This window comes from Hemiscyllium ocellatum, chromosome 5 (genome assembly GCF_020745735.1).
Source record: "Hemiscyllium ocellatum isolate sHemOce1 chromosome 5, sHemOce1.pat.X.cur, whole genome shotgun sequence".
NCBI lineage: Eukaryota > Metazoa > Chordata > Chondrichthyes > Orectolobiformes > Hemiscylliidae > Hemiscyllium > Hemiscyllium ocellatum.
The window spans coordinates 63,813,108-63,839,214 of NC_083405.1; the positions used below are offsets into that span (position 1 = coordinate 63,813,108).

A 26,107-nucleotide genomic window follows, 5' to 3' on the forward strand; every position below is an offset into this window, starting at 1 on the left:
TTGTTTAATACTGTTCTCAGTAGCATTTCAGTGAACCGAGTCTGTTTTTAATCATTGTAACTGTAAACAAAAGAAATGATCAAAAGGTTGAAACAGCTCTTTGACATAATGTTTCTATCGGGATATCGAGATATCGAGATCCCCTTCGGATAATTGATATTTGGATTATCAAGGTTCCTCTGTACAGCAACCAAATGATCTTGCACTGAAACAAAATCAGATAGTATAAAGAGTTGAAGGAACAGTGAAGAACAGGGAATCTCTCCTTCCAAAAATCTGTTGCTGCTGGGGCATTTGTACAAGAAAACACAAAGAAACTAAAGAAATCATCACTGTTGCTGGATTTGATGTCAAGTGTACACTACTTCTTTTCAACATAAGGCGTACGCAATGGCCACCATTTGTATACCGTAGAGAATTGTTGGAACTTTTTTTTGTAACTATTCTTTTTATCTGTACTTGTTTTAATCATGGTCACAGTGTACTTTCTTGTTAATAGCTTTAATTCTTCATCTTTAAGGAACCTAACTAATCTTAATGCAACTTTTAATCTGTTTAAACAAAAACTTGACTGCTGTGATTTGATTCATGGCAAATTTTAAAAAAAGGGCTACATCAGCTATTTCAATCAACAGTTCACTGATCATACAACAGTCCTGCCTGATAGTTGTGGTCTCAATTTACTGGAAGTTCTCTCTTCACTTACTTGCTTTTGGGCTTTCCTTCTGAAGTTCTAATTGAAACTAATTCTTATTTGCATTGTCTACTGAACATCTGTCAAAATGCATTTCATGATAATCTCTTTTGTCACTGAAAGAAGTTTGGATTTCTTTACCCTTCCTTTTCTTGTTGTGAGGCTGTATCTGAGCTATCTCCTTTCAAGATAACCAATTGTTCAGTTACAGTTTAATGCAAACTTTGACTCTTATTTTCCTGGGCCAGATCCATTCTTAGCCTATTGTAGATGTCTTCTCCCAATTAATTGTTACTCTGGATTGTTCTTTGCTTTCCAATAACCAATGCAAACCTAAGAATACAAATTCATGTCATTGTTGGACCTCAGATGGAGTGCAGTGTGCATTATAGGAAAGATGTGAATGCATTGAAGGCTGAAGCGATTTTTACAAGAATAGTTTCAGGAGGAGAAACTTCAATTATGTGGGTAGGTTTGAAGAAGTTAAGACTGTACTCTTTGGAGAGAAGTTTGAAAGATTTGATAGGAATTCTCAAAATTTTGAGTAGGCTGACAGGGTACAGGTGGAGAATTTGTCCTGCTAAAAAGAACAGGAGAGTATGGATTTTAGAGTAAACTGGCAGAAGAAGCCAAGGTGAAGTGAGAAAAAGATTTTTCATCCTTTGTAATTGGGTTAGGAATGTACTACCTAGAAGTGGAGTGGCATTAATTTCAATTGAGCCATTTGGAAGTGCATTGGATGATTTGCATCAGGTGATGAAGGAGCGTCGCTCCGAAAGCTAGTGTGCGTCCAATTAAACCTGTTGGACTATAATCTGGTGGTGTGTGATTTTTAACTTGGTGTTGTGAAAGAGATCAATGGCAACCATTGCTTTTCATTTTATACTTATGATAAACGTAATAAATATGTAAAACTGTAAACATTTAGTTACCAGACCCATTCTAGTTACAAATCAGGACTAGTAAAGTTTTGATAGTGTATAATTGTAATTGATGGAGGAAAAGACAAAAGTTGAGCCAGAATCAAATTACTTAACTTAGTGTAGTCACTTCAACAAAGGTATTCAGTCAGCATAGCTACTGAGGTGAAGATGAAACTAGGTCTAAGGAGGTTGAAGATTTCTGTTGCATCGGGTACTGATAAAGAGAAAAATGGTATACTGCCAAATGTACACACATTTATTACTCACTCATAGGTTATGGGCACGGCAGCATTTGACCATCTCTTGTTGCCTTTGAAAAGATGAGCAACTTTCTTAAACAGCTGCAGCCATGCACTGTAGGTAGACCAAAAAATGCCAATTGGGGAGGAATTCCAGTATTTTGATCCAATAAACAACTGTAAAGGAGTGACAATATACTTCCAAGTCAGAATGCCAACTGGCTTGGAGGGGAATTTGTAGATGGTGTTGTCATAGTTCTGCTACACTTGTCTTTCTAGATTGAAATGAAGATGTATTTGGAGATCATGTCCAAGCACCTCATTGCTAGTATACATTCCTAGCACTAATTGATGGAGGAGAGACAATGTTTTTCGATATGGTGCCAACCAAGCAGGCTGCTTTGTTCTGGATGTTGTCAGACTTCGAGTGCTCTTGTGGTGGCACTCATTCAGGCAAATGGAGTATTCCATCACACTCCTGACTTGGAGATGGTGGACAGTCATTGGGGAGTTAAGGGATTAGCTACTCACTGCAGTATTCTCGGTCTCTGTCCTGTTCTTGTCACCAGTGAATATATTTGGCAAATCCAGATCCGTTTCTGGTCAATGGCAATTCCTCGGATGTTGATAGTGGTGTTTCAGTGATTATAACACCACTGAATGTCAAGGATGGTGATTAGATAGTCTCTTACTGGAGATGGTCGTTGCCTGGAATTCGTGTGGTGCAAAATGTTACTTGTCTACTCTTATGAGATACAAATAAATGAAATACACACTACACCCATTTGGTACATTAACACAGCAAAAGATTTCTTCAAAGTGACACTGTAATCAAAACCAATAGACTCCAACCACTTTTCAAAATGTAACATTGTTTCTGTGGACCTAATGTAGGTTTGATTGATCTTAAATTTGATACAAGTTTTGGAACTGTATTAGCTACTTTTGTAACCACAGTACACACAATTAACAGGACAAACAGAATTTCGCTTCTGTAATCAAAAATGCAATAGTTCATACAGAATCCTGTTTATCTTTTTCTCCCAGTTGTATACCACATTATTGTGGGCCTGGTTAGCTCAACTGCCTGAGCAGCTGGTTTCTGGTGCAGAGTGACATCAATCATGTGGGTTCAATTCCCATACAGGCCGAGGTAAGATCAGGAAGGATTCTCGTTCTCAACTTCTCCCATCTGAGGAGTGCTGACTCTTAGGTTAAACCATCAGCAGTCATCTCTCTAACAATAGCAGTCCTATGGTCTGGTAAGACTATAGTGACTTTACCATTCAATTTATACAGATGTCAATTGATAAGTCAGTATAGCTTACTCGATAAAGTATAATTAAATTATTTGCCCTCTGTACACAATTCAGCTAAAATTTGGTTTCAGAAAACATTAGTTACAATGACTCACTTTCTATACTTGCACTCACCCTCCATTATTGTGGAAACACTGGTCTAATCAAAATCTTTTATCGTACAATTGTGAATGAAGAGGACAGTATGAGTGCTGCAAACTTAGCAATTATGGGAATCATTAAAAGTTCAATTATTTGGTATTTATCCTAATTCAGAACTAAAATCATTGACCAACTTAAAAAAAGCAATTACAATTCTGGAGTCAAAACAGCAGCAAAACCCCAAGTTTATTTCAAGGGCAAAAGTGACTTTAAAGGAAAGCATTTTGTTATGTGTAATACTTCCATTGACAATTCTCCTCTGTGGAGTTCTTTACATCCTGTGCTCAACAGTCAAACATGAAACAAACACAGAAGCAAGTCACAGGAATACCTTTGAAAAACAGCTTTGTAACATTAGCACCATTATGAAAAATTCTCAATTAGATTGATAAAAAACGTATTTTAAAACCTGTCCAAATTTACAATGCACCTTTAATTGAAATGAAAAACAGTAAGGCTCAGATGTAAGTAAACTAATTGGAAAGCTTTTTGAAAACAATTGGAAATACTTTTTGTGTGAACATTTGCGATTTGTGGTATTACATTTACCCTTACAGTTTACTTCCCTTTAGAAGTTATCTAATGCAAATTGAACCATTTTGTAATATTTTAGAATATGGCAACATCACATCTACAAATAATTGACTGTCAGCCATGTTCAAAGTCAAACTTGGATGCATAAATAAATCTACTTCTATCCTTGTAAACAAGAAAAGGGAAGAGGAGTCAAGAAAATTAGCGTAGGAGGAGAATTTCAGTTTGCTTTAACATTAGGCTCAAATAATAGAAACATTCATTAGAATGCTTGGGTGTTGTGATGAATCTGTGCTAAAAAATGTACCTTGGTCAAACTACACAACTAGAAAGTTCATTAAAATAGGTGATACTGACTAAATGCTATGCTTAGTACAGTAGAGGTGCGAGATTTAGCATTCTGATTAAAAATGTCAACTTTCTACATTTGAATTGAAAACAGATTTAATGCATCGTGTACAATATCAGCTTTCTGGTTAAGGCAGTATACCCACTTGAATGAAAGATCAAATTTGTCAATTAACCCAAAAGTGTAACATCTAACATTGTATAAAAATATTGGCACTCAATTTCAAAGATCAGGAGAATTAAAGTTCATTCAGAAAAAACAAACAATACTCAACCTAGATGCAGAACTTAAGCCATAGTCTTGACTCTATCCATTTTTCCCATTACAATTCTCAATCAACTGCATTATTTACTCTGGCTCCCACACAATGTTTTAAATATTTGCATTTGACAAAATGTTTTACTTTCTGGAAGTGTCCCAATGAATTGGAAAACAGATAATGGAACATATTCAAGAATGGAAGATGATACAAAGCAGGAAACGAAAAAGGTTGATTAGCACTATAGCTGGATATGGACTTTGTAAGTATTCATTCAGGAGGTTATAGGAGAATATCTAACTTACTCCTTTTTTTGGAAGTGTAAACAAGTCATGTGGAAAAAAGGGAATTTATGGATGTGAGGTACTTAGATTTCCCAAAGGCATTTGATCAGGTGACATATCAAAATGTTACAACACAAGCAGACAGCATATTAACTAACCAATTCAAACAACAAGCAATGTAGGGATGAATGGATCTTTTTTGCGTTGGCAATTTTTAACTACAAAGCTACAGGGATCAGTGCTGAGATCAATGATTCGGATGAAGGAACCAAATGTATGGTGTCCAAACTTGCTAATGCCTCACTGAAAGTTAATTCAGAAGAGACAACAGGTCTACGAAATGATTAGAAGCATTACATAAGCAAGCAATGTATTTAGCAACAGAGTATAATGTGGAAAGTGTCCAATTGCGGAGAAAGAATAGAAAAACAGCATAATATTTAAGTGGAGAGAGAATATGCAAAAAATCAATGGTAGAATCTAGGTATTGTGTTCCATGAATCAAAAAGTTAGTACACTGGTAGTGAGTGATCAAGGCTGCAATGGAATTAGTGCTTTTTACAAGGGAAATGAAAAATAGGAAAATTTTACTGCAGTTGTAGCTGGTTCCTGGTATCTGAAAGACAATATTGAGAGATCCATGTAGGGCTTTGGTCTCCTTGGTTGAAAGAAATACACAAATGCTAGCAACTTGGAGGTCCACATTCTTGGAAGGAAGAGTTTCTTGTAAAAAAAATCATTCAAGTTCAGGAAAACCAATTTGATGTAAAAAGAATGAAAGCGAATTTTGATGAAACAAGATCCTGAGAGCTGATAAACTGCTTGCAAGCTGATTCCTCTTGTGTGGGAGATTAAAGGACACATCTTAACAATAAAAGCTCAACCTTTGAAAACAAAGATGAGGAATCTAAGCCCCCCCCCCCAAAGACTTTGATGGTTACTAATAGGTGGAATTAGTTCTCCGGAAAACCACGAAGGCTGGATTATTGAATTTATTGAAGGCAAAGTTAGATTTTTGATCGTCAACATTTATGCTGGACAAATAGGAATGTCAAGTAGAGGCCACAAACAAAATCAGACATGAACTTACTGAATGGAGTGGCAGGCCCAGAAAGTGCAGAGCAAATAAACTGGAGGGGATCTGAGGAAATATTTTTTCATGCCAAGGGTGGTAGATATATGGAACATGCTACCTGAGAAGGTGGAGGCAGCAAGTACTCTAGCAACATTTAAGCAACCTCTGTAGGAGTACTTAAAAGGCTAGGGCATAGTAGGCTCTGGACCAAGGGCAGGTAAAAGAGAGTATTGTAGTTGTGTTTGTTGGTCAGCATAGACATGATGAGCCAAAGGCCCTGTTTCCATGCTATATGGTCTACTCTTGCTCTGAAATCTTATAGTCCTAATTTAAAATGAAAGATATTAGATTTAATGGAAACAAAATGTTGAAAATTTGGAGGACTAAAATTTAATATCCTAAAATATGTTTAAGCGACAGCTACCAAATGTTAGTCATTAGATGGGCACACCAGTAATCTCAAAGTTTTCTAACAGTCCAATTCCATAAAACTATAAACGTTCGCAAAAGTGCAGCATCTACTGCCACGCGAATGTAGCCAATCACTCCTAGTGGCCATTTTCCAATTAAGCCGTCTTGTGTTTTACATAAATGTAGCCCTGTCCGACATACAGAAGACAACTGTGTCACAAGATATTTAACGCTTTATTCTAATCTTTGCGAATGAGATGTACGACTATTAAAATAACACTTGGCCAAATTTGAATTTTAGCTATTTTTCCACTAAAAGTAAGCTTGGACGAAAATATTAAAGCAAAACGCCTTGACTACTCTTAGGGTCGGAGTTCAAATGTTGTACAGTTAGCAGTATCTGTTAATATTGTCAATTTCAACGTATTGTATAACCGCCAAAACGAAAACATGATTTTAGGTAATAAAGGCATAAGCTGAGGCGACACACAAACACTGAAGCTTCGCACTTATTCGTTGAATATTAGAAGCAAAGGGGTATGAAAGTTTCAACTGCAGTTCAGTGGAATCAGAAAAGTTAAACGTGGGGAGGCAAAATATAACCATATCTGAAAAGCGTGCAGCACAAAACTCATTGTTCAAACGTGCAATCTGTATTAAATCATGAAGTAGGATCAGGAGAAAGGAAGGGTATACTGTACTACAGACAAATCCCCTGCTAGTTAATACGCTCGCGTCACTTGGCGGATTTTAAAGATCATGTTGATTCACCTCCCGTGCAACTTAGTTTAAAAAAAACATTTCACTTTCAGCTTCAGTTTCTGTTTAATGCAGTAAAAGGATGGCCGTTTTTTAAAGAGATTAAAAAGACGTACCCACTTCCTCCTGACAACTTCAGGTAGTGACTGTTTAAGCCTGGCTCGATATGACACTTACCACGCTCACTGGGTGTGGGTGGATGGACTGACACTCTCCTTCCTGTTTAACGACACATCTTGATGGAGATCTCAGTCCATCAGCAGAGTGAAGAGCGGCGGCGACTTAACAGTGAACGTCCTTGTTTGGAGGCGGCCAGCCGCCGCCAATGGGGTTATTCTCCGCTTTCCTCGGAGGCTGTTGCCGCCGCTGGATTTAGTCGGCGGAGGGGGGAAATGTCCGTGTGAGGAGAAGCAGCAGGTCACACTGGCAGGCAGGCAGGCGAATGTCTAGATCACTCCGCTCGCAGATCACTCTCCACACGGCAGAGACACGGTGCGAGGAGAGTAGGCACACACCATCCCCCCCAGCAGCAGCAGCACCATCATCATCACCGCCGCCGCTGCTCCTGCTGCTGCTGCCGCCACCGGCCTCATCACCGCCGTGACGTGAGCAAGGCCGATCGGGTGACGCCGCGTACCCCTTTGTGACGCGGGCTCGGCTCAGCCGCCGAACGGTTTACCGTTAACGCTCGCGTTCCGTTCTCCTCGCGCCGCTCCGTTCCGATTGGGAACCACAAGCAGCGCCACCCGGAAATGAAAGCACAGCGGAACTCTCCACGTCACTGCAGAACCCTGCTGAAAGCTGATGTCTTTATCGCTCAATACTTCCCTTCAGGCGTTCTCAGATTCCTGATGTACTTCCAACATTTCCTCTCTTTTTAATTTAAGATGACTAGTTTTGTTTGTCCTTCTCTCAGCAGATGGGATATTCACAATTCAGCCCTCAATTCTACAGATGCACACGTCAAAAGCAGGTATACAAAAATGCAAATAGTTCATCGCTGTCACTTCAAATAAAAGGTGACAGTGCCTTTAAAGCCGAAAAAAAATCTTAGAAGTGTTTGAAATCCAAAATAAAAACAAAACGTACTGGCAATAAGCATAATAATTATCTGTATAATAATCGACCTGAGGGTAAGCATTGGAGACGGAGTGACATTTTGATTATAAGAGGATAAAGTGTAGAATTAGCTGCTTAATATAGGAATTTAAAAACAAGATTCAGCAATTCAGCTATTTGTTGTTCCACCATTTAATGCGATCATATTTGATTGGGGAACTATCTCCATATATACACCTTTGTTCCATATCCCTAAGTGCACATGGTTAACACATATCTCATGATCTCACCTTTAAATTAGCACTTAACTCAGCTTCAGCTAAACCTTGTGAAAGACTATTACAAATTTCTACTATCCTTTATATGTGGGTGACCACATTCTCAGGCTATATTACCTACTTCTATATGCAAACAATGGAAGTAGTTTCTCTCTATTTGCCCAATTAGATCCTCTCTGAAAACTTTGATCAAATCACTTTTAATTTTACGAATTCCAAGGAATATAATCCTAGTTGTACAGAAAATGGTAGCTATTGTAAATCTAAAAATAAAACATCCTGGAAATGTTCAGCAGGACAGACATCATTTGTGGGGAGAGAGAAACAGTTAATGTTTCATTTCCTTTCATCAGAACTGGGAAAAGTTTGAGATGTAACAAGTTGTTGAATAAGTGATAGGGGAAATGAGTTGGAAAAAGATACGAGATATTGAATTACAAAAGAGTTTGTGGTCGAAGGACAAAGGTGGTGGTAATAGGAAAAGCAAACAAAAAGGATGCATCTGGAGAGGTCTTTCACTAATTTGTCTTTTTTTAATTTTCTGGTGATAGGCCATGAACCAACAGACCAGTGACTCCCAAAGCTTACTTTCTCATATCCTATTTCCTGTTTCATTTTTCCTGTGTCTGTGCACCACTTTTATCACTTAATCTCTACTCTCCTCCACCCTCTACTGTCCTTACCTTTGATTTCTTTTTCTCACCATCCAAGACACATAGTTTCTTTTTCACGTGTTAAAAATGTATTTGTAAAAATCTTTTTGCTGTTCAGAAGAAACCAACCTAAAATATAAACGCTAAATTTCTGTTCACAAATGCCGCCTGACCAGAATTGCCTGTTTTTATCCCAGTTTGAGTAATCTCATTTCAAATTTCAGCCTTGGACTTTGTCATCATTCTGGTAAATCTATACTTTATTCCCTCCAAGGCTAATATATCTTTCCTAAGTTGTGCTCAGCATGGGACACGTCACTCTGGGTGTGCTGTACCCTGTGTTACTTATAAGCTGTAACAAGATCGTATGAGGAAAGGCTGAGGCACTTGGGGCTGTTCTCATTGGAGAAAAGAAGGTTTAGGGGAGATTTGATAGAGGTGTACAAGATGATTAGGGGTTTAGATAGGGTTGACAGTGAGAACCTTTTTCCGCATATGTAGTCAGCTGTTACTAGGGGACACAGCTTTAAATTAAGGGGAGGTTGGTATAGGACAGATGTTAGGGTTAGATTCTTTACTCAGCGGGTTGTGAGTTCATGGAATGCCCTGCCAGTATCAGTGGTGGACTCTCCCTCTTTATGGTCATTCAAGCGGGCATTGGATAAGCATATGGAGGTTATAGGGCTAGTGTAGGTTAGGTAGGCTTCGGTTGGCGCAACATCGAGGGCCGAAGGGCCTGTACTGCGCTGTATTTTTCTATGTTCTAAGGCTTATAATTCCTTTATATTTAGAGGACTTAAATGCAAGATGAACATTTTTAGTGTTTTTTGGATGCACAATGTGATATTTTTAATAATCTATGCATTTGAGCCACTTTGGGCATTTACTACTCCTAGATTTTTATCAATTTGAAATACTCTAATCTTTATAATTTTAGGTTCAAAGAGGACCATATTAAAAATCACACCCTATTAATATTATTCAGTTTATGCCCCTGCCTGTCTATAATACTGAGATGATGTCATTGGCTGTCCTTGATTCGAAGATGTCTACGCAGTGTCATGTTCTCACTATGTGACTGAACATGCACATTTACAGCTCTTAGACCTTTTGACATATGGGACATTATTTACTTCATTTTCTTTCCTTTTCTGTCTCTACTTGCCTCTTCATTAACATATTTGGAGTCAAAATATGGTACAGCTTGATGGACAAGTTGCTACATTTTGAATGATTTGTAACAAGCTCCTCTCAATCATTGAGAATGCTTCTGTGCTGCAGGGAGAGCTTCAAAGTGTCTGGTGTTTCGTTTGGCCTCCCTTGAAATGAATGTCATTCAACAGTTGTTAAAATAGTGATGGAAAACGGTAGACCAGATCTAAAAGTTGAAGTTCTAAATTGGAGAAAGGCCAATTTTGACGGTATTAGGCAAGAACTTTCGAAAGCTGATTGGAGGCAGATGTTCGCAGGTAAAGGGATGGCTGGAAAATGGGAAGCCTTCAGAAGTGAGATAACAAGAATCCAGGGAAAGTATATTCCTGTCAGGATGAAAGGGAAGGCTGGTAGGTATAGGGAATGCTGGATGACTAAAGAAATTGAGCATTTGGTTAAGAAAAAGAAGGAAGCATATGTCACGTATAGATAGGATAGATCAAGTGAATCCTTAGAAGAGTATAAAGAAAGTAGGAGTATACTTAAGAGGGAAATCAGGAGGGCTAAACGGGGACATGAGACAGTGTTGGCAAATAGAATTAAGGAGAATCCAAAGGGTTTTTACAAATATATTAAGGACAAAAGGGTAACTAGGGAGAGAATAGGGTCCCTCAAAGATCAACAAGGCAGCCTTTATGTGGAGCCATAGAAAATGGGGGAGATACTAAATGAATATTTTGCATCAGTTTTTACTGTGGAAAAGGATATGGAAGATATAGACTATAGGGAAATAGATGGTGACATCCTGCAAAATGTCCAGACTACAGAGGAGGAAGTGCTGGATGCCTTGAAATGTTTAAAGGTAGATAAGTCCCCACAACCTGATCAGTGTACCTGAGAATTCTGTGGGAAGCTAGAGAATTGATTGCTGGGCCTTTGCTGAGATATTTGTATCATCGATAGTCACAGGTGAGGTGCTGGAAGACTGGAGGTTGGCAAACGTGGTGTCACCGTTTAAGAAGGGCGGTAAAGACAAGCCAGGGAACGATAGACCGGTGAGCCTGACTTCTGTGGTGGGCAAGTTGTTGGAGGGAATCCTGAGAGACAGGATGTGCATGTATTTGGAAAGGCAAGGACTGATTCAGGATAATCAACATGGCACTGTGCGTGGGAAATCATGTCTCACAAACTTGATTGAGTTTTTTGAAGAAGTAACAAAGAAGATTGATGAGGGCAGAGCAGTAGATGTGATCTATATGGCCTTGAGGAAGGCGTTCAACAGGTTTCCCATGGGAGACAGATTAGCAAGATTAGATCTCATGGAATACAGGGAGAACTAGCCATTTGGATACAGAACTGGCTCAAAGGTAGAAGACAGAGAGTGGTGGTGGTGGGTTGTTTTCAGACTGGAGGCCTGTGACCAGTGGAATGCCACAAGGAATGGTGCTGGTCCCTCTACTTTTTGTCATTTACATAAATGATTTGGATGCGAGCATAAGAGGTACAGTTAGTAAGTTTGCAGATGACACCAAAATTGGAGGTGTAGTGGACAGCAAAGAGGGTTACCTCAGATTACAACAGGATTTGGACCAGATGGGCCAATGGGCTGAGAAGTGGCAGATGGAGTTTAATTCAGATAAATGCGAGGTGCTGCATTTTGGGAAAGCAAATCTAAGCAGGACTTATACACTTAATGGTAAGATCCTAGGAAGTGTTGCTGAACAAAGAGACCTTGGAGAGCAGGTTCATAGCTCCTTGAAAGTGGAGTCGCAGGTAGATAGGATTGTGAAGAAGACGTTTGGTATGCTTTCCTTTATTGGTCAGAGTATTGAGTACAGGAGTTGGGAGGTCATGTTGCGGCTGTACAGGACATTGGTTAGGCCACTGTTGGAATATTGTGTGCAATTCTAGTCTCCTTCCTATCGGAAAGATATTGTGAAACTTGAAAGGGTTCAGAAAAGATTTACAAGGATGTTGCCAGGGTTGGCAGAGAGGCTGAACAGGCTGGGGCTGTTTTCCCTGGAGCGTCAGAGACTGAGGGGTGACCTTACAGAGTTTTACAAAATTATGAGGGGCATAGATAGGATAAATAGACAAAGTCTTTTCCCTGGTGTCAGGGAGTCCAGACCTAGAGGGCATAGGTTTAAGGTGAGAGGGGAAAGATATAAAAGAGACCTTTGGGGCAACTTTTTCACTCAGAGGGTGGTACGTTTATGCAATGAGCTGCTAGAGGATGTGGTGGAAGCTGCAACGTTTAAGAGGCATTTGGATGGGTATATGAATAGGAAGGGTTTGGAGGGATATGGGTCGGGTGCTGGCAGGTGGGACTAGATTGGGTTGGGATATCTGGTCATCATGGACGGGTTGGACCGAAGGGTCTGTTTCCATGCTGTACTTCTCTATGACTCTATGAGTTGAGAAAATTGGACCTGTAAATTTACACTACCCTGACACAGTCTCCAATCCATTGTAGTTAGATTTCCAGAAGTTTTGCTTGAATGTTTGTGGAACTGGTTTCAAGGGGTCACTTATATTTTTTGACAGTCCTCCCATTGAATTTGGAGAATAAGGCAGAGGCATTGTTGGTCTAATTTCTCTAGTACTCTTTTGTGTAATTGATGTACAGTCCGCCTTCGCTGTGGTGCAGTAACTAATGACTATTGTTCGGTACATGATAAACACTTGTTGACTGCCAGAGGTCTTTGTTGTCAGATACTCAGTGGTGTAGTTTGTTGAAGCCTGAACAGGTACACCTTATCTAGTGTTGATTTCCTCAACAATGGTGGCTGTTAAAGTATGGGAAGTACTGAAAATATTTTTAAATCACTCCTTCAACATTCAGTGGAGTGTTTGAACGATCAGGTTTGTATTCACACACGTTTTGTTTTGGTAACATTCAGGGACAACATGACCCTATGAAACTCTAATTTAAGCAGAGAGCTGAAATGACAAAAAGAATAGATTTGAGGACATGATTTGGAGCTGCCGGTGTTGGACTGGGGTGTACAAAGTTAAAAATCACACAACACCAGGCTATAGTCCAACAGGTTTAATTGGAAGCACTAGCTTTCGGAGCGACGCTCCTTCATCAGGTTGCGTGATTTTTAAATTTGTGGAATTCTTGAAACAATTCAACAATCACTTGGTACTATTTCGGTTAATGAATTATCAAGTAAACATAAAAGCATATAAAGTTCACGTTAATTATTGCGAGAAAAGTCGCCATAGAATGCTCTATTACCAGGGAGAGACAACGAGTGGTGGTTTAACACCGTCTGCTCAGTGAGCCACTCAATTCCACTTTCCGTTTTAAATTCCCCCCAGACTGTTCGAAACGACGCAGTGCGCATGTCTGTTTCGCCAGGAAGGCGTGACGTAATCGCGCACCGGATCGTTTCCTTGGTTTCCGGGAAACGTGAAGGAATGGCGGCCTTGATGTCGCCGGTGGCACTGGTGGCATCGACTCCTACCAAACCTCGGAACAAGAAACGGCCGACAAGTCCGGGCAACAGTGGGGGCATAGCTGCAAAGAAGAAGAGAGTAGGGCAGGTATTTGTGAATGATGTGAATCACGAATGCATTAAAGGGAACGCCCAGGCATGTGAGCAAATAGGTTAAACTAAATCAACATTACTGTATCACTATAATGACTATATGGCTGCAGCGTGTCAGAAAAGTACCCGTACTTAGGTATGAATAAAGAATGTAAGCTTCAAGAAGTCGTGAGAGTTGAAGCACGGTGATGAACGTTCTTATTGTACTTGGAAATACGTCATATTCTGTTAGCTTTTGGTGATGTGAAAGAAGCATTGAATAGGGTGTTGTAAAGTTAGATGTCTTTGGATTGAACATAAAACAAAAATTCTGGAATGCTCAAAGTCAACAAGCATCTATGGAGGGAAACAGTTTTGACCTCTTACAGTCTACTATCGTTAAACGTGAGATCATCCCTTTCATTCCCTCAATTTTGCCCTTTTGCTTTCTGACAAAAAAACTGCTAGTTAAGTGAAATCTTGATTTTAAAATTTCATCCTCTTGTAGGTCAGTGACATTTTGTTTTGTGCTTTTAGTGGCAACTTATATTTACGTAGTATCTTTCACAAAATAAATTGTTGGCAGGATAGTAGCTGAGGTGATCATGCACAGTCATGATGGACCAAAAAGTCAATTGCATGGACTATATTCTTGCAGAAATGGGTGATGGGAGCTCTAATCTGTACTTAAGTCAATAATGTGATCCTTCTTTCTTTACAGCTGAACAGTCAAAGTTAATGATTTGAATGTGCACTTTCTTTCCATCTAGAATGTTGTGTTGGATACTATTGGAGAGAATCCAAGTTTGGCTACAGATTCCAGTCCAGGGCATGGAGAGCCTGCAGTAAAACCTTTGATATTTAAGAATCCAAATTTTATTGTAAGTATTTTTTTACCTGAAGTGATAAATTCCACAGAGAATTCCTCCCCCAGTCTCCCAACTCCAATCATTCAAAATGTGTTTTCAAGCCATCATTGTCAATCAGATTTTATGCTGAGCTTTCCAAGAAATGTAAAGAGATTTTGTTCTTAAAAAAAACGTTGACCCATTTGGCAAATATCTGTAACAACAAAGGTATCATTGCAGAGTAACAAAATGATAGAAAAACTTGTTCATTTTGCGACATGAAATGTAATAGAAGAAAATAGTTACTCTAATTCTGTTTAACCCAAAATATGAATTTTAACATGCTGACATGTACTATGATTTTAGAATTCCCTGGCAGCTTCAAGGTTGGAGTCACAGGTAGATAGGATAGTGAAAAAGGTATTTGGTATGCTTTCCTTTACTGGTCAGAGTATTGAGTACAGGAGTTGGGAGGCCATGTTGCAGCTGTACGGGTCATTGGTCAGGCCACTGTTGGAATATTGTGTGCAATATTGTGGTCTCCTTCCTATCAGAAAGATGTTCTGAAACTTGAAAGGGTTCAAAAAAGATTTACAAGGATGTTGCCAGGGTTGGAGGATTTGAGCTGTAAGTAGAGGCTGAACAGGCTGGGGCTGTTTTCCCTGGAGTGTTGGAGGGTGAGGGGTGACCTTAGAGTTTTACAAAATTTGAGGGGCATGGGTAGGATAAATAGACAATATCTTTTCCTTGGGGTGGGGGAGTCCAGAACTAGAGGGCATAAATTTAAGGTGAGAGGGGAAGGATATAAAAGAGACCTAAGGAGCAACTTTTTCATGCAGAGAGTGGTACATGTATGGAATGAGCTGCCAGAGGAAGTGGTGGAGGCTGGTGGGTTGGGATATCTGTCAGCATGGACGGGTTGGACCGAAAGGTCTGTTTCCATGCTATGCGTCTCTATGACTCTTAAAAAAATCTCATCAATGGAACAAGAAGAAATAAGTACCTAACTACAATTCTAAAATAGTGTATACCTAACTTTTTTTTTTCTTTTGTTTGAGTGAAGTTAAATGGTTTCTATGTGTGTGCACATTATTTGTCAACAATATTTTATGGTTGAAATTTTGCTCAATGTAAAGGATGTGAAGAAAGATAAGATCTCAGCAGGAAAATTTTGGGCCTGAGAAAATAATGGATCCTTTTTCAAAATAAATGTACAAGGTGAAAAGAGTATGAAATATTTAAATTAGGTGGCAGAAAAATGGGTGCAAAAGTTGATAAGTGGTGGGATGAGAATATAGTATGGCCAGTGGGATTTAGTGGGAATGTCATATCGTTAAACCAATGTTCCCTGACACCTGGGATGCCAGTTGACATTTCCAAGGATAAAGAGATCCCCAGTTTTCAAGGAAGCAGTGATGCAGAAAAGGCTTGAAATTTTTCTTTTATTCGCTTATGTCTGACTATTATTTATTGATTATCCCTAGTTGCCCTTGAGGAACTTGCAGGTGGTTATGCTCCCACTTATCTGCTATCTGTTTTTCTGGATGGCTGTGTTCATGGCTTAAGATGCTAAAGAACTTTGATGAGTTTCTGTAGTGCACCTCATAAATGGTACATACTGCTGTTGCTGAGTAAAGTTTATTTGTTGATGTGGCGCCAATCAAGTAGCTGCTTTATCCTGGATGGTGTCAAGCTTATAGAATGTTGATGGATCTGCATTCATCCCGGCCCGATTTATAACTTGTAGTTGGTGGACATGGGAACACTACCACTTGCAAGTTCCCTTCCAAGTCTCTCCCAATCATGACTTGGAAATATATCACAGTTCCTTCACTGTCGCTGGCTCAAAATCCTGGAATTGTCTCCCTAACAGCATTGTGGGTCAACCTATTGTAGAAGTTCAAGGAGACAGCTCACTAGCACCTTCTCAAGAAATGGGCAAAAAATACCAGTCCAGCCAGCAAAGCCACGTCCCATGAATACATGAATAAAAAGAACCCAAACACTTACCAATCTACAGCTTCAAAAATGTACTCAGCACCACTTCTCTCGTGATTACAATTTTCCTGAGTTCCCTTCACCTTTTTTATATCCTGATTTACAGCCCTGTCTGGGGTTTTATTGTCTATGATGTTGTGAACACTTGGGTAAACAGCTGTTCAAAGCATGTGCCATTCCTTATTTTTGATTGTTAATTCCTGGTCTCTCTTGCTATGGGACTGATGCCCACTTTGTTAATGCTTTTTTCATCTTTAAATATTTATAGGAAATCATATTATCTGTTCAAATATTTCTAGCTTGCTTTCCCTTGAATAAATCTTTCCCTCTAATTTTATTTGTCATTCGTTGCTTTTTTAATTTGTTCAATTTTCTGATGACAAATGTCACATGATCGCATTAGATTAGCCTTTTATTCTGGAATTTTATTGAATGTGATCATCTACATTGGTGGGATTCATGCCCACACCACAGAACATCAGCCTGGAGTTTTAAATTGCCAGGCCAGAGAACTGGATTGTTGTGCCACCACCTCCCTGGATGGGAGCATGTGACTAGTTCACATTCACTTTGGAGTGAAAGCCAGAGCCTTCAGGAATGAAATTGGAAAGCGATGACTTTGCACAAGGGATAGAACTCTCCTTGGCCAATGGCAATTGTTGCTAGACATGTTAATTTTTATTCTGTGTTTGATAAATTTCTTTTAATCAGGGGTATTGAGGAATACAGGTCACAGGTGGGTGTGTAAACATGTATCAGATGTGTTGTTCCACCATTCAGTGAGGCTATGTTCTTGGGAACAGTGCTGGTGGGGAGGAGCTTTGCTGATGATTCCTAACCTTTCCATTATATTTTTTGCCTTTGACTTTTTTTTAACTTTCTGTTGGTGCAGAAATGGCATCAATGTGACGGAGGCAGCTTGATTGCAGGTTCATGGAATTGGAGCTCCAGTGCAAGAGTGAACGTACAACAGCACTCTGCATTTATTCAGTGCCTGTAACATAAGAAAATGTCCCAAAGCACTTCAGGAGCCTGGCTGTAGGGAGGGAGGATCATGTAACAATCAATATTTACTATCCTAGGGAGTTAAAGGAAGTGACTGCAGTAACAATAGATGTATTGTAATGTTCCAAAGTTTCTTTGATTCTGAAACTGTCCCAGTGGATTGGAGAACTGCAAATCTTATTCAAGAAAGGAGTTGGCGTGGCAATACAACCACGTAGCTGAACACCTCAGGAGGCTAAGAAAACACAGCATGCCTGTGAAGACACTTATCGATTTCTATAGATGCATTATAGAAAGCATTTTATTCAGTTGCATCATGTCTTCGTGTGGCAACTGCTCTGCCTGGGAATGTAAGAAACTACAGAGAGTTGTGAACACAGCCTTGTCCATCACGCAGGTGCTGGATTTTGGGAAAGCAAGTCTTAGCAGGACTTGTACAATTAATGGCAAGGTTCCAGGGAGTGTTGCTGAACAAAGAGTCGCAATTAGATAGGATCGTGAAGAAGGTGTTTGGTATGCTTTCCTTGATTGGTCAGAGTATTGAGTACAGGAGTTGGGAGGGCATGTTGTGGCTGTACAGGACATTGGTTAAGCCCCTTTTGGAATTTTGCATACAATTTGGGTCTCCTGATGTTCTGAAACTTGAAAGGGTTCAGAAAAGATTTACAAGGATATTGCCAGGGTTGGAGGATTTGAGCTGCAGGAACAGAGTGAATGGGCTGGGGCTGTTTTCTCTGTAGCGTTGGAGGCTGAGGGGTAACCTTAAAGAGGTTGATAAAATCATGAGGGGCATGGATAGGGTAAATAGATGAGGTGTATTCCCTGGGGTGGGGGGAGTCCAGAACTAGTGGGCATAGGTTTAGGGTGAGAGGGGAAAGATATACCTTTTTCACACAGAGGGTGGTGTGTGTATGGAATGAGCTGCCAGAGGAAGTGGTGGAGGATGGTACAATTACAGCATTTAAAAGGCATCTGGATGGGCATAGGAAGGATTTGGAGGGATATGGAGCTGGTGCGCAGATGGAACTTGATTGGGTTGGTATATCTGGTCAGCATGGACGAGTTGGACCAAAGGATCTGTTTCCGTGCTGTACATCTCTAAGACAGCGTTTCGGGGTCAGGTAGGAAGTTGGGTGGTGAGTTACTTGCTGCAGTATTCCTAGCCTGGACAAGTGACATTCGGACACATGAGATTGAGCAATAGTGGGTCTGCGATGCCCTTAGATCCACCGAGCAGTTTCCAGAAACCAAAGGTTTTGGGTTTGGGGAGCACAGTTAAAAACTTGGAGTTTAACTGAGCTGTCGAAAAGATGGCTGGTGTGTGTAAAAATGATTAATCTTAGAGAATGAACTGATTGGGTTGTTAAGCAACTTTTTTTACTGTTCTGGATAAATCATGCTATTGAAGGAAGATGCTTAGGAAGAGACAGAATGTAAGAGAATTTTTATTATGCTCTTCCTCGTTTAACAATGCAAAATATGCAAATAATTATCTGATTTGTATTTAAAATTCTGGAAAATTAGTAAATGAAAATTTGTCAGAAAAGGGCCCACATGAAAGGTACAGGAGTTTGTAAAAAGGACGTGATAAATCTCTGTATACAGATTTTAAAGTTGTTTCAATTCATTTTGAGACGTTTATGATAAACTATAAACCATTCAGTGAGTTTGAAAGATAAATAAAAGGAAAGAAGTTTGAAGGCAAATAGAAATTTTGTATCGCAAATATTTCTTTTGGAAGACAAGCACCAACACAGACTCTCTAGCTTTAAAATCCTGTTTGTATAATATTTCTTTGTTTAGTAATAATTTACATGCCTTAAGTGCATAATGTTCCAAGTTAATCATTATCCTATAGTTGTGTTTATTCATTGTCTTCACCACCATTGGAAAATGCTGTAGTTTTGTAGACCTGGTTGTACATCATCTAATGAAGAAGATCAGAACTCTGTTTACGAAGGATATTTGTTATATTTCAAACAAGATTTTGATAGTTTCCATTGGTAATCAGTGTAAAACTCATGTTTAATATCATAAAAACATTTGACATGCAATAAATTTGAACAAAGCAATTGTAATATGTCAGCATTGTCTAAAACTTTGCTGTGCAATGTTGTTAAAGTAAGGTCTATCCTCCGATGACCCCACCTAATTATTGAGTGGAAGATTCTATTTTGTTTTAGTGACTGACTTTATCTGATGCTGCAGCAAACTTATTATAATATCTGTGAAGTCATGAATCCCTGCTTCGTTTCAGGTGTTTCTCTCTGCCAAATGTTCTTAATGTGTTGCATAATACATTTTATGTTTTTAGGGTAATGTCATGGTGTTGGTAAAATTAGCAGAGCTGATTTGCATTGAATACATGTATCTGCATGCAAGAAAACTTGTTTATGATTTTGGTTCCTCTGGAGAATGCAGCCAGAGTCCAGCATCCCCAGGTGTGAGTAGAAAAGAGGAGAATGATAGTGGTAGGAGATTCACTGGTGAAGGGTATAGATCGGTGTCTCTCCATCTGCACATTGGACTCTAGGATGGTAGTTGCCTCTCTGGGTCCAGAGTCAAGGATGTAATTGAATAATGGGTGTAGGGTATACTGAAGGGGGAGAGTCAATAGTCAGAGATCATGGGTAATGTTGGACCAGCAACATAGGTAGAAAGAGGGATGAGGTCTCACACCAAGAACGTTTGGAGTAAGAAAGCAGATTAAAAAGCTGGATGTCAAAAGTTGTAATCTCCAATTAATCTGTGACATATGCTAGTGAGTGTAGGCAGTTGGAACAGATGAATACATGGTTGAAGAGCTGGAGCAAGAGGGAGGGCTTTAGATTCTTAGATGCCTAGATCACGAGATTCACTTCATCCTTAATGGGAGCAGCATCTTTGTCGGGAGGCTTGCCAATGCGATTGGGGGATTTAACCTAATTTGGAAGTGTTGTGGGCAGCGAAGAAGGTTACCTCCGATTACAACGGTATCTTGATCAGGTAGGCCAATGGGCTGAGCAGTGGCAGATGGAGTTTAATTTAGATAAATGCAAAGTCCTGCATTTTGGGAAAGCAAATCTCAGCAGGACTAATACACTTAATGGTAAGGTCCTCGGGAGTGTGCTGAACAAAGAGACCTTGGAGTGCAGGTTCATAGCTCTTTGAAAGTAGAGTCGCAGGTAGATAGAATAGTGAAGAAGGCATTTGGTATGATTTCCTTTATTGGTGAGAGTATTGAATTTAGGAGTTGGAGGTCATGTTGCAGCTGTAAAGGACATTAATTCAGCCACTTTTGGAATATTGTGTGCAATTCTAGTCTCCTTCCTATCAGAAAGATGTTCTGAAATTTGAAAGGGTTCAGAAAAGACTTACAAGGATGTTGCCAGGGTTGGAGGATTTGAGCTGTAGGGAGAGGTTGAATAGGCTGGGGCTGTTTTCCCTGGAGCATTGGAGGCTGAGGGGTAATCTTATGGAGGTTTATAAAATCATGAGGGGTGTGGATAAGGTAAATAGACAAAGTCTTTTCCCTGGGGTGGGAGAGTCCAGAACTAGAAATAGGGTGAGAGGGGAAGGACTTAAGAGACCTAAGGGGCAACCTTTTCACGGAGAGTATGGTACATGTATGGAATGAGTTGCCAGAGGAAGTGGTGGAGGCTCCTACAATTGCAACATTTTAAAAGGCATCTGGATGGGTATTTGAATAGGAAAGGTTTGTAGGGATATGGGCTGGGTGCTGGCAAGATTAGGTTGGGACATCTGGTCGGCATGGACAGGTTGGACCGAAGGGTCTGTTACCATAGAAGTACTGCCAAGTCATTTGAGAAGGTAGTGCAAATATAGTCAAATTAAGGCACAATGGAGCATGGCAAAGCTGGATTGCATTTATTTTAATTCAAGAGTGTTGCAAGTAAGGCAGATGAGCAGCAACTACTTGCAGGAAAGTCCACATCAGAGAGATGGGAGACATTTATTGGGTAACAGTGAGACTTCAGAACCAATATGTTTCCATAAAAGTGAAGAGTGGGAGCAACAAAAGTGGAGAACCCTGGATGTCAGCCACGTGCAGGATTGGATAAGAAATAAAATGATTGAGAGGTACTGGAGGCTCCAAACAGTGGATATAGTGCGGGAGTTGGTTAAAAAAGAAATTTTGAAGAGCAAAGAGGCAGCATTTTAAAAAAAACACTGGAACTAACGTTCAGGAAAATCCAAAGATATTTTCTCAGTATATTAGGGGCAAGAGAATAACCAGGGAAGCAGTTGGGGCCATAAGAGACCAAAGTGAAAATGTCTGTGTGGAGCTGGAAGACATAGCTAAAATTTTAAATAGTGCTTTGCGTCTGTATACAGTAGAGAAGCATGATGCAGATCTAAAAATCAGGGAGGGAGACTGATATACTTATTAGATCAAGTGGGAGGTGTTTTTAGCAGTTTTAGAGGCTTGAATGTGAATAAATGCCAGGTCTAAATGGGATGTATCCAAGATGTCTGTGGGAACCAATGGAGGAGATTGCAAAGGGTCTGGCATCAATTTTCAAATACACTCAGGCCACAAGGGAGATGTCAGAGGACTGGAGGACAGTTAATGTGGTATAATTATTCAAAATGAGTAGTAGGGATAGACTAGGAAACTACAGGCCAACGAACCTAATATCTGTATGGAATCTATTGAGGGCCAAAATTAATCTCCACTGGAGAAGCAAAAGTTAATCAAAATTAGTCAGCATGGCTTTGTAGGGGGAGATCATGTCCAACAAATTTTGCATTTTTTTTGAGGATGTATCTAGATGTGCATCCAGATGTAATCTACATGAACTCCAGCAAGATAAGGCCTTGCAAAGCTGGCTGGTTAAGAACCTAAGAGTCAAAATGATTCTTGTCAATTTCTCAAGCTGGTTTCAAGACTGGCTTAGTGGCAAGGAGCAGTTGGTGATGGTCAAAGGGTGTTTTTGTGACTGGAAGCCTGAGTCATATGGTGTATTATAAGGTTTAATGCTGCATTCTTTGTTTGTTGTGTATGTTGTTGTGGAAATTAATATAGGAAGTATGATCAGTATATTTCCAGATGCCTCAAAAGGTAGTATGGTAAATAGCAAGAAGGAAGCCCTTAGACTCGTGATTGATATAGACGGGCTGGTCAGATGGACAGAATAATGACAAACTGCATTTAATGCACTTTGGGAGGGCTAACAAGATAAGAGTGCACACATTGAATAGAAGCAGCTTAGAAAATAGAGGATCTGAAGGACTTTGGTGTAGATATGCATAGATCCTTGAAGGTAGCAGGATAGGTAGATCAGGTAGTTAAAGATACTAATATGGGAAACTTGCCTTGATTCATCAAGGCCTTTAATGCAAGACTAAGTGAGTTATGCAGCAACATAAAATATTAATTAAGTCGCAGCTGGAGTACCAGGTACAGAAGAACCTCAGTTATCCAAATTTTGGATTATCCAAACAAGATTTCACGGTCCTGTCAATATTTAAGTAAAAGCACAGCGAGAGCAGGCAGCCTGGGTTGGCGGTGGGTGCAGGAACAGCAATGCCACAGGAACCCTACTCCTGTTATTGCCACCGCCGTGGGTATCCTGATCAGCAATCTGAACAAAATACTCCCTGTCCGTCTTGTTCGGATAATCGAGGTTGTTCTGTACAGTTCTGGTCGCCACATTAAAGGTTATGATCACGTTAGACAGGCTGCAAATGGGATTCACCAGGACATGGCCTCGACTGGAAAAATTTGGCTATGAAGAGAAACTAGACAGGGCTGGAATTATCTTCCTTAGAGCAGAGTAGGCTGTTGAAGGATTGAATTTGAGCTGCATAGACCCAGTGGATGGGACAAAGCATTTCCTGAGAAGCAATAACTAGGGGGCACTGTTTTAAAGTAAGGATTATGTTGTTTAGAGGAGGTTTGAGGAAATGCTTATTTGGAACTTATTTTCAGGAAAGGTAGTACAGCGGGTACCCTCAACATTAAAGAACCATTGAGCTGATCACTTGAAATGCCATAGCATACAAGGGTACGGTCTAAGTACTGGAAAATGGGATTAGAATTGATGGATGTTTGATGACTGGCATGGACTGAAGAACCACCTTCCATGCTGTAAAAACTGACTCTATAACTTTGTAAATTGAAGCAATTGTGTGGATCCACAATAGTGAAAGACATTTAAATTTTTGTTTTGTTAATCTATTATCAAAGTTAAATGGGAAATTTTAAAGGTATGACGCTATTCAGGACCAGTGCTTTTTTTATCAACCTCACCCCCCCCCCCCCCCCCCCCCCCATCTATATTTTCAAGTTGTTGTATGTTCTGCCTAGAAATCAGTGATTTTAGGTGGAACTCCTTTACAGTTTGGAAGATGTTATTGTCATGCCATGTACTCTGCTCAAAGGCAGACTGCTGGCACTTTGTTTGCTGATGCTTCATGCTGAATTGGTTTTTTAGTAGGTTTTGTTAATATTGGTCTGAAGAAAGTATTGTCTAATATAAATCCATTAATTTTATTGAGGGTTTGCTAGATTAGAAGACAATCAGGCACTGGGAAAGAATGCCAACAGCTGATTGGTGCTGTATAGTGTTACAATCATCAGTTCAGTGTACTGTCAAGAATTAATGTGTGTGTGACATTTTCTCACTGGTACATTAATGTTTTTCAGCATGCTGGGTTGAGTGCATTGTTTTTAAACTGGAGAGCATTTTATTTTGCTGTACACTAACCAATGAGTATTTATTGCTGAAATTCATTGTGGGGGAAAGAAAAGTTAAATTCTTCATCTTTCTAAATGCAAGAATTATTGAAATGATTTTATAAACGAACTATTTAAAGAATATTTGATTTTAGCAGCGTTACTTGGCATTGTTGAAGAATAGGTTAACACTCCTTGAATATAATGTGGAGGTGTCAGTGTTGGACTACGATGGACAAAGTTAAAAATCATGCAACACCACATTACAGTCCATTAGGTCTATTTCTGAAGTACTACCTTGCGGTGTGCTGCTCGTTCATCGACTAGCTGTGGAGCAGGATCATAAGCCACAGAATTTATAGCAAAAGATTAGTGATTTTTGAGATTTACAGCTCAGGAGGTAAGTTTGTTCGCTGAGCTGGAAGATTTGTTCTCAGACATTTTGTCACCATAGAAACTGGTTGGGTTTTATAAAAACCCATCTGTATTACCACTATCCTCCTTGGGATGGAAAACTATCATGCTTGTGACGTTGACCCTTCAAAACGGCCTAGTAAGTCATTCAATGGTATCAATTGCTTTAAGTCTTAACAAAAAAAGGAATGTAACCAGTCAGACCACCTGGCATCACCCACCTAGTGGCTCAGTATCATCACTACTGATTAAGCTGATTGCGTACTGTAGGACATGGCTAGATCATGGAGTGTGATGAGGGAGCTGGCAAAATGAAGAAGCATACTTGATCCCATTCTCATCAATCCCCCTGCCATTGATGCACCTGTCCCACTATAATATGAACAAGGGTCATAACCAGGCAGTCCTCGTAGAGACAAGGTGCTGTCTTAACATTTGAGGATGTTCTCCATCGTGTTGTGTCACCTTGCAGAATGGTATACGCTTTGAACACATCTAGAAGCTCAAAACTAGCCATCCATTGTGGGAGATTATCAGGAGAATTGTACCCCAGTCTTATATACAACCTTATGCATTAGCATGTCCTCATCTCGGCCATTTCCACCAAGCCAGGGATCAACAATAGAAGCTCTCTCTCCAGGAATAGCATCAGGCTTACCTGAAAATGAGGCATCAACCTGGTGTAGCTAGAAAACATGGCTACTTGCCTGTTAAAGAGCATTAACAGCAAAAGGATAGACAGGACTAAATGGTTCCACAGCTCTTGCATCCAATCTAAATTCTGTAGGCCTGCCTTGAATGATGGTGGACAGTTAAACTGCTCACTGGAAACAGAAGCTCCACAAATATCTACAATGGATGGTTCCCAGCGCATCAGTGCAAGAGTTAAAGCTGAATCATTTAGAACAATCTTCTGCCAGATGTGCCAAATGGATGATAAATTTCGACCTCGTCCAGAGGTACCTAGCATCACGGATGTCAATCTTCAGTCAATTCAACTTCACCTGATATCAAGAAACGGCTGGAGGCTTTGGATACTACAAAGGCCATGACCCTGACAACATTCCAGTAAAAGTATTGAAGACATATACTAGAAAATAGCCCAGCTATTTCCTGCACACCAAAACTCAAGACAAACTCACCCTGGATAATACCTGACACTGACACATCCTACTCTGCTCTCAATCATCAGATAGAAAGGGTCATCAACAGTGCTGTTGTGTAGCACTTGCTGAGCAATAATATGGTTGACTCTTAATTGCCCTCGGCATTTAGGGATGGGCAAAAAATGGCGGCCTAGCCAGTGACATTCACGTCCTGTGAATAAATAAAAGAAAAATCTAATTGATGCACAGTTTTTTTTCCTGCCAGGCTCACTCAGCCCCTATTCATTGTAGCCTTGATTCAAACACGGACAAAAGAGTTGAATTCCTGAGGTGAGGTGAGAGTCACTGCCCTTGTTACCAAGGCCACATGTGACTAAGCGTGGCCTTAATGAACC

The 26,107-nt window shown here is 39.9% G+C and overlaps 2 protein-coding genes across 2 annotated transcripts in view; one reads left to right on the plus strand and one right to left on the minus strand.

Moving 5' to 3' along the window:
• galnt1 (UDP-N-acetyl-alpha-D-galactosamine:polypeptide N-acetylgalactosaminyltransferase 1) overlaps positions 1–7,746 on the minus strand; it is a 133,917-nt gene extending 126,171 nt beyond the window's left edge. The window contains exon 1 of the mRNA XM_060824820.1: positions 7,165–7,746. The gene's annotated coding sequence lies outside the window, so the exon portion shown is untranslated. The remainder of the gene's footprint in view (positions 1–7,164) is intronic.
• A 25-nt stretch (positions 7,747–7,771) lies between these two features.
• Positions 7,772–26,107, plus strand: part of ino80c (INO80 complex subunit C) — a 43,471-nt gene continuing 25,135 nt past the window's right edge. Inside the window, exons 1-3 of the mRNA XM_060824821.1 lie at positions 7,772–7,960; positions 13,454–13,678; positions 14,433–14,543. Of these exons, the coding sequence (XP_060680804.1) occupies positions 7,907–7,960; positions 13,454–13,678; positions 14,433–14,543 (390 nt within the window). The 5' untranslated portion in view covers positions 7,772–7,906. The remainder of the gene's footprint in view (positions 7,961–13,453; positions 13,679–14,432; positions 14,544–26,107) is intronic.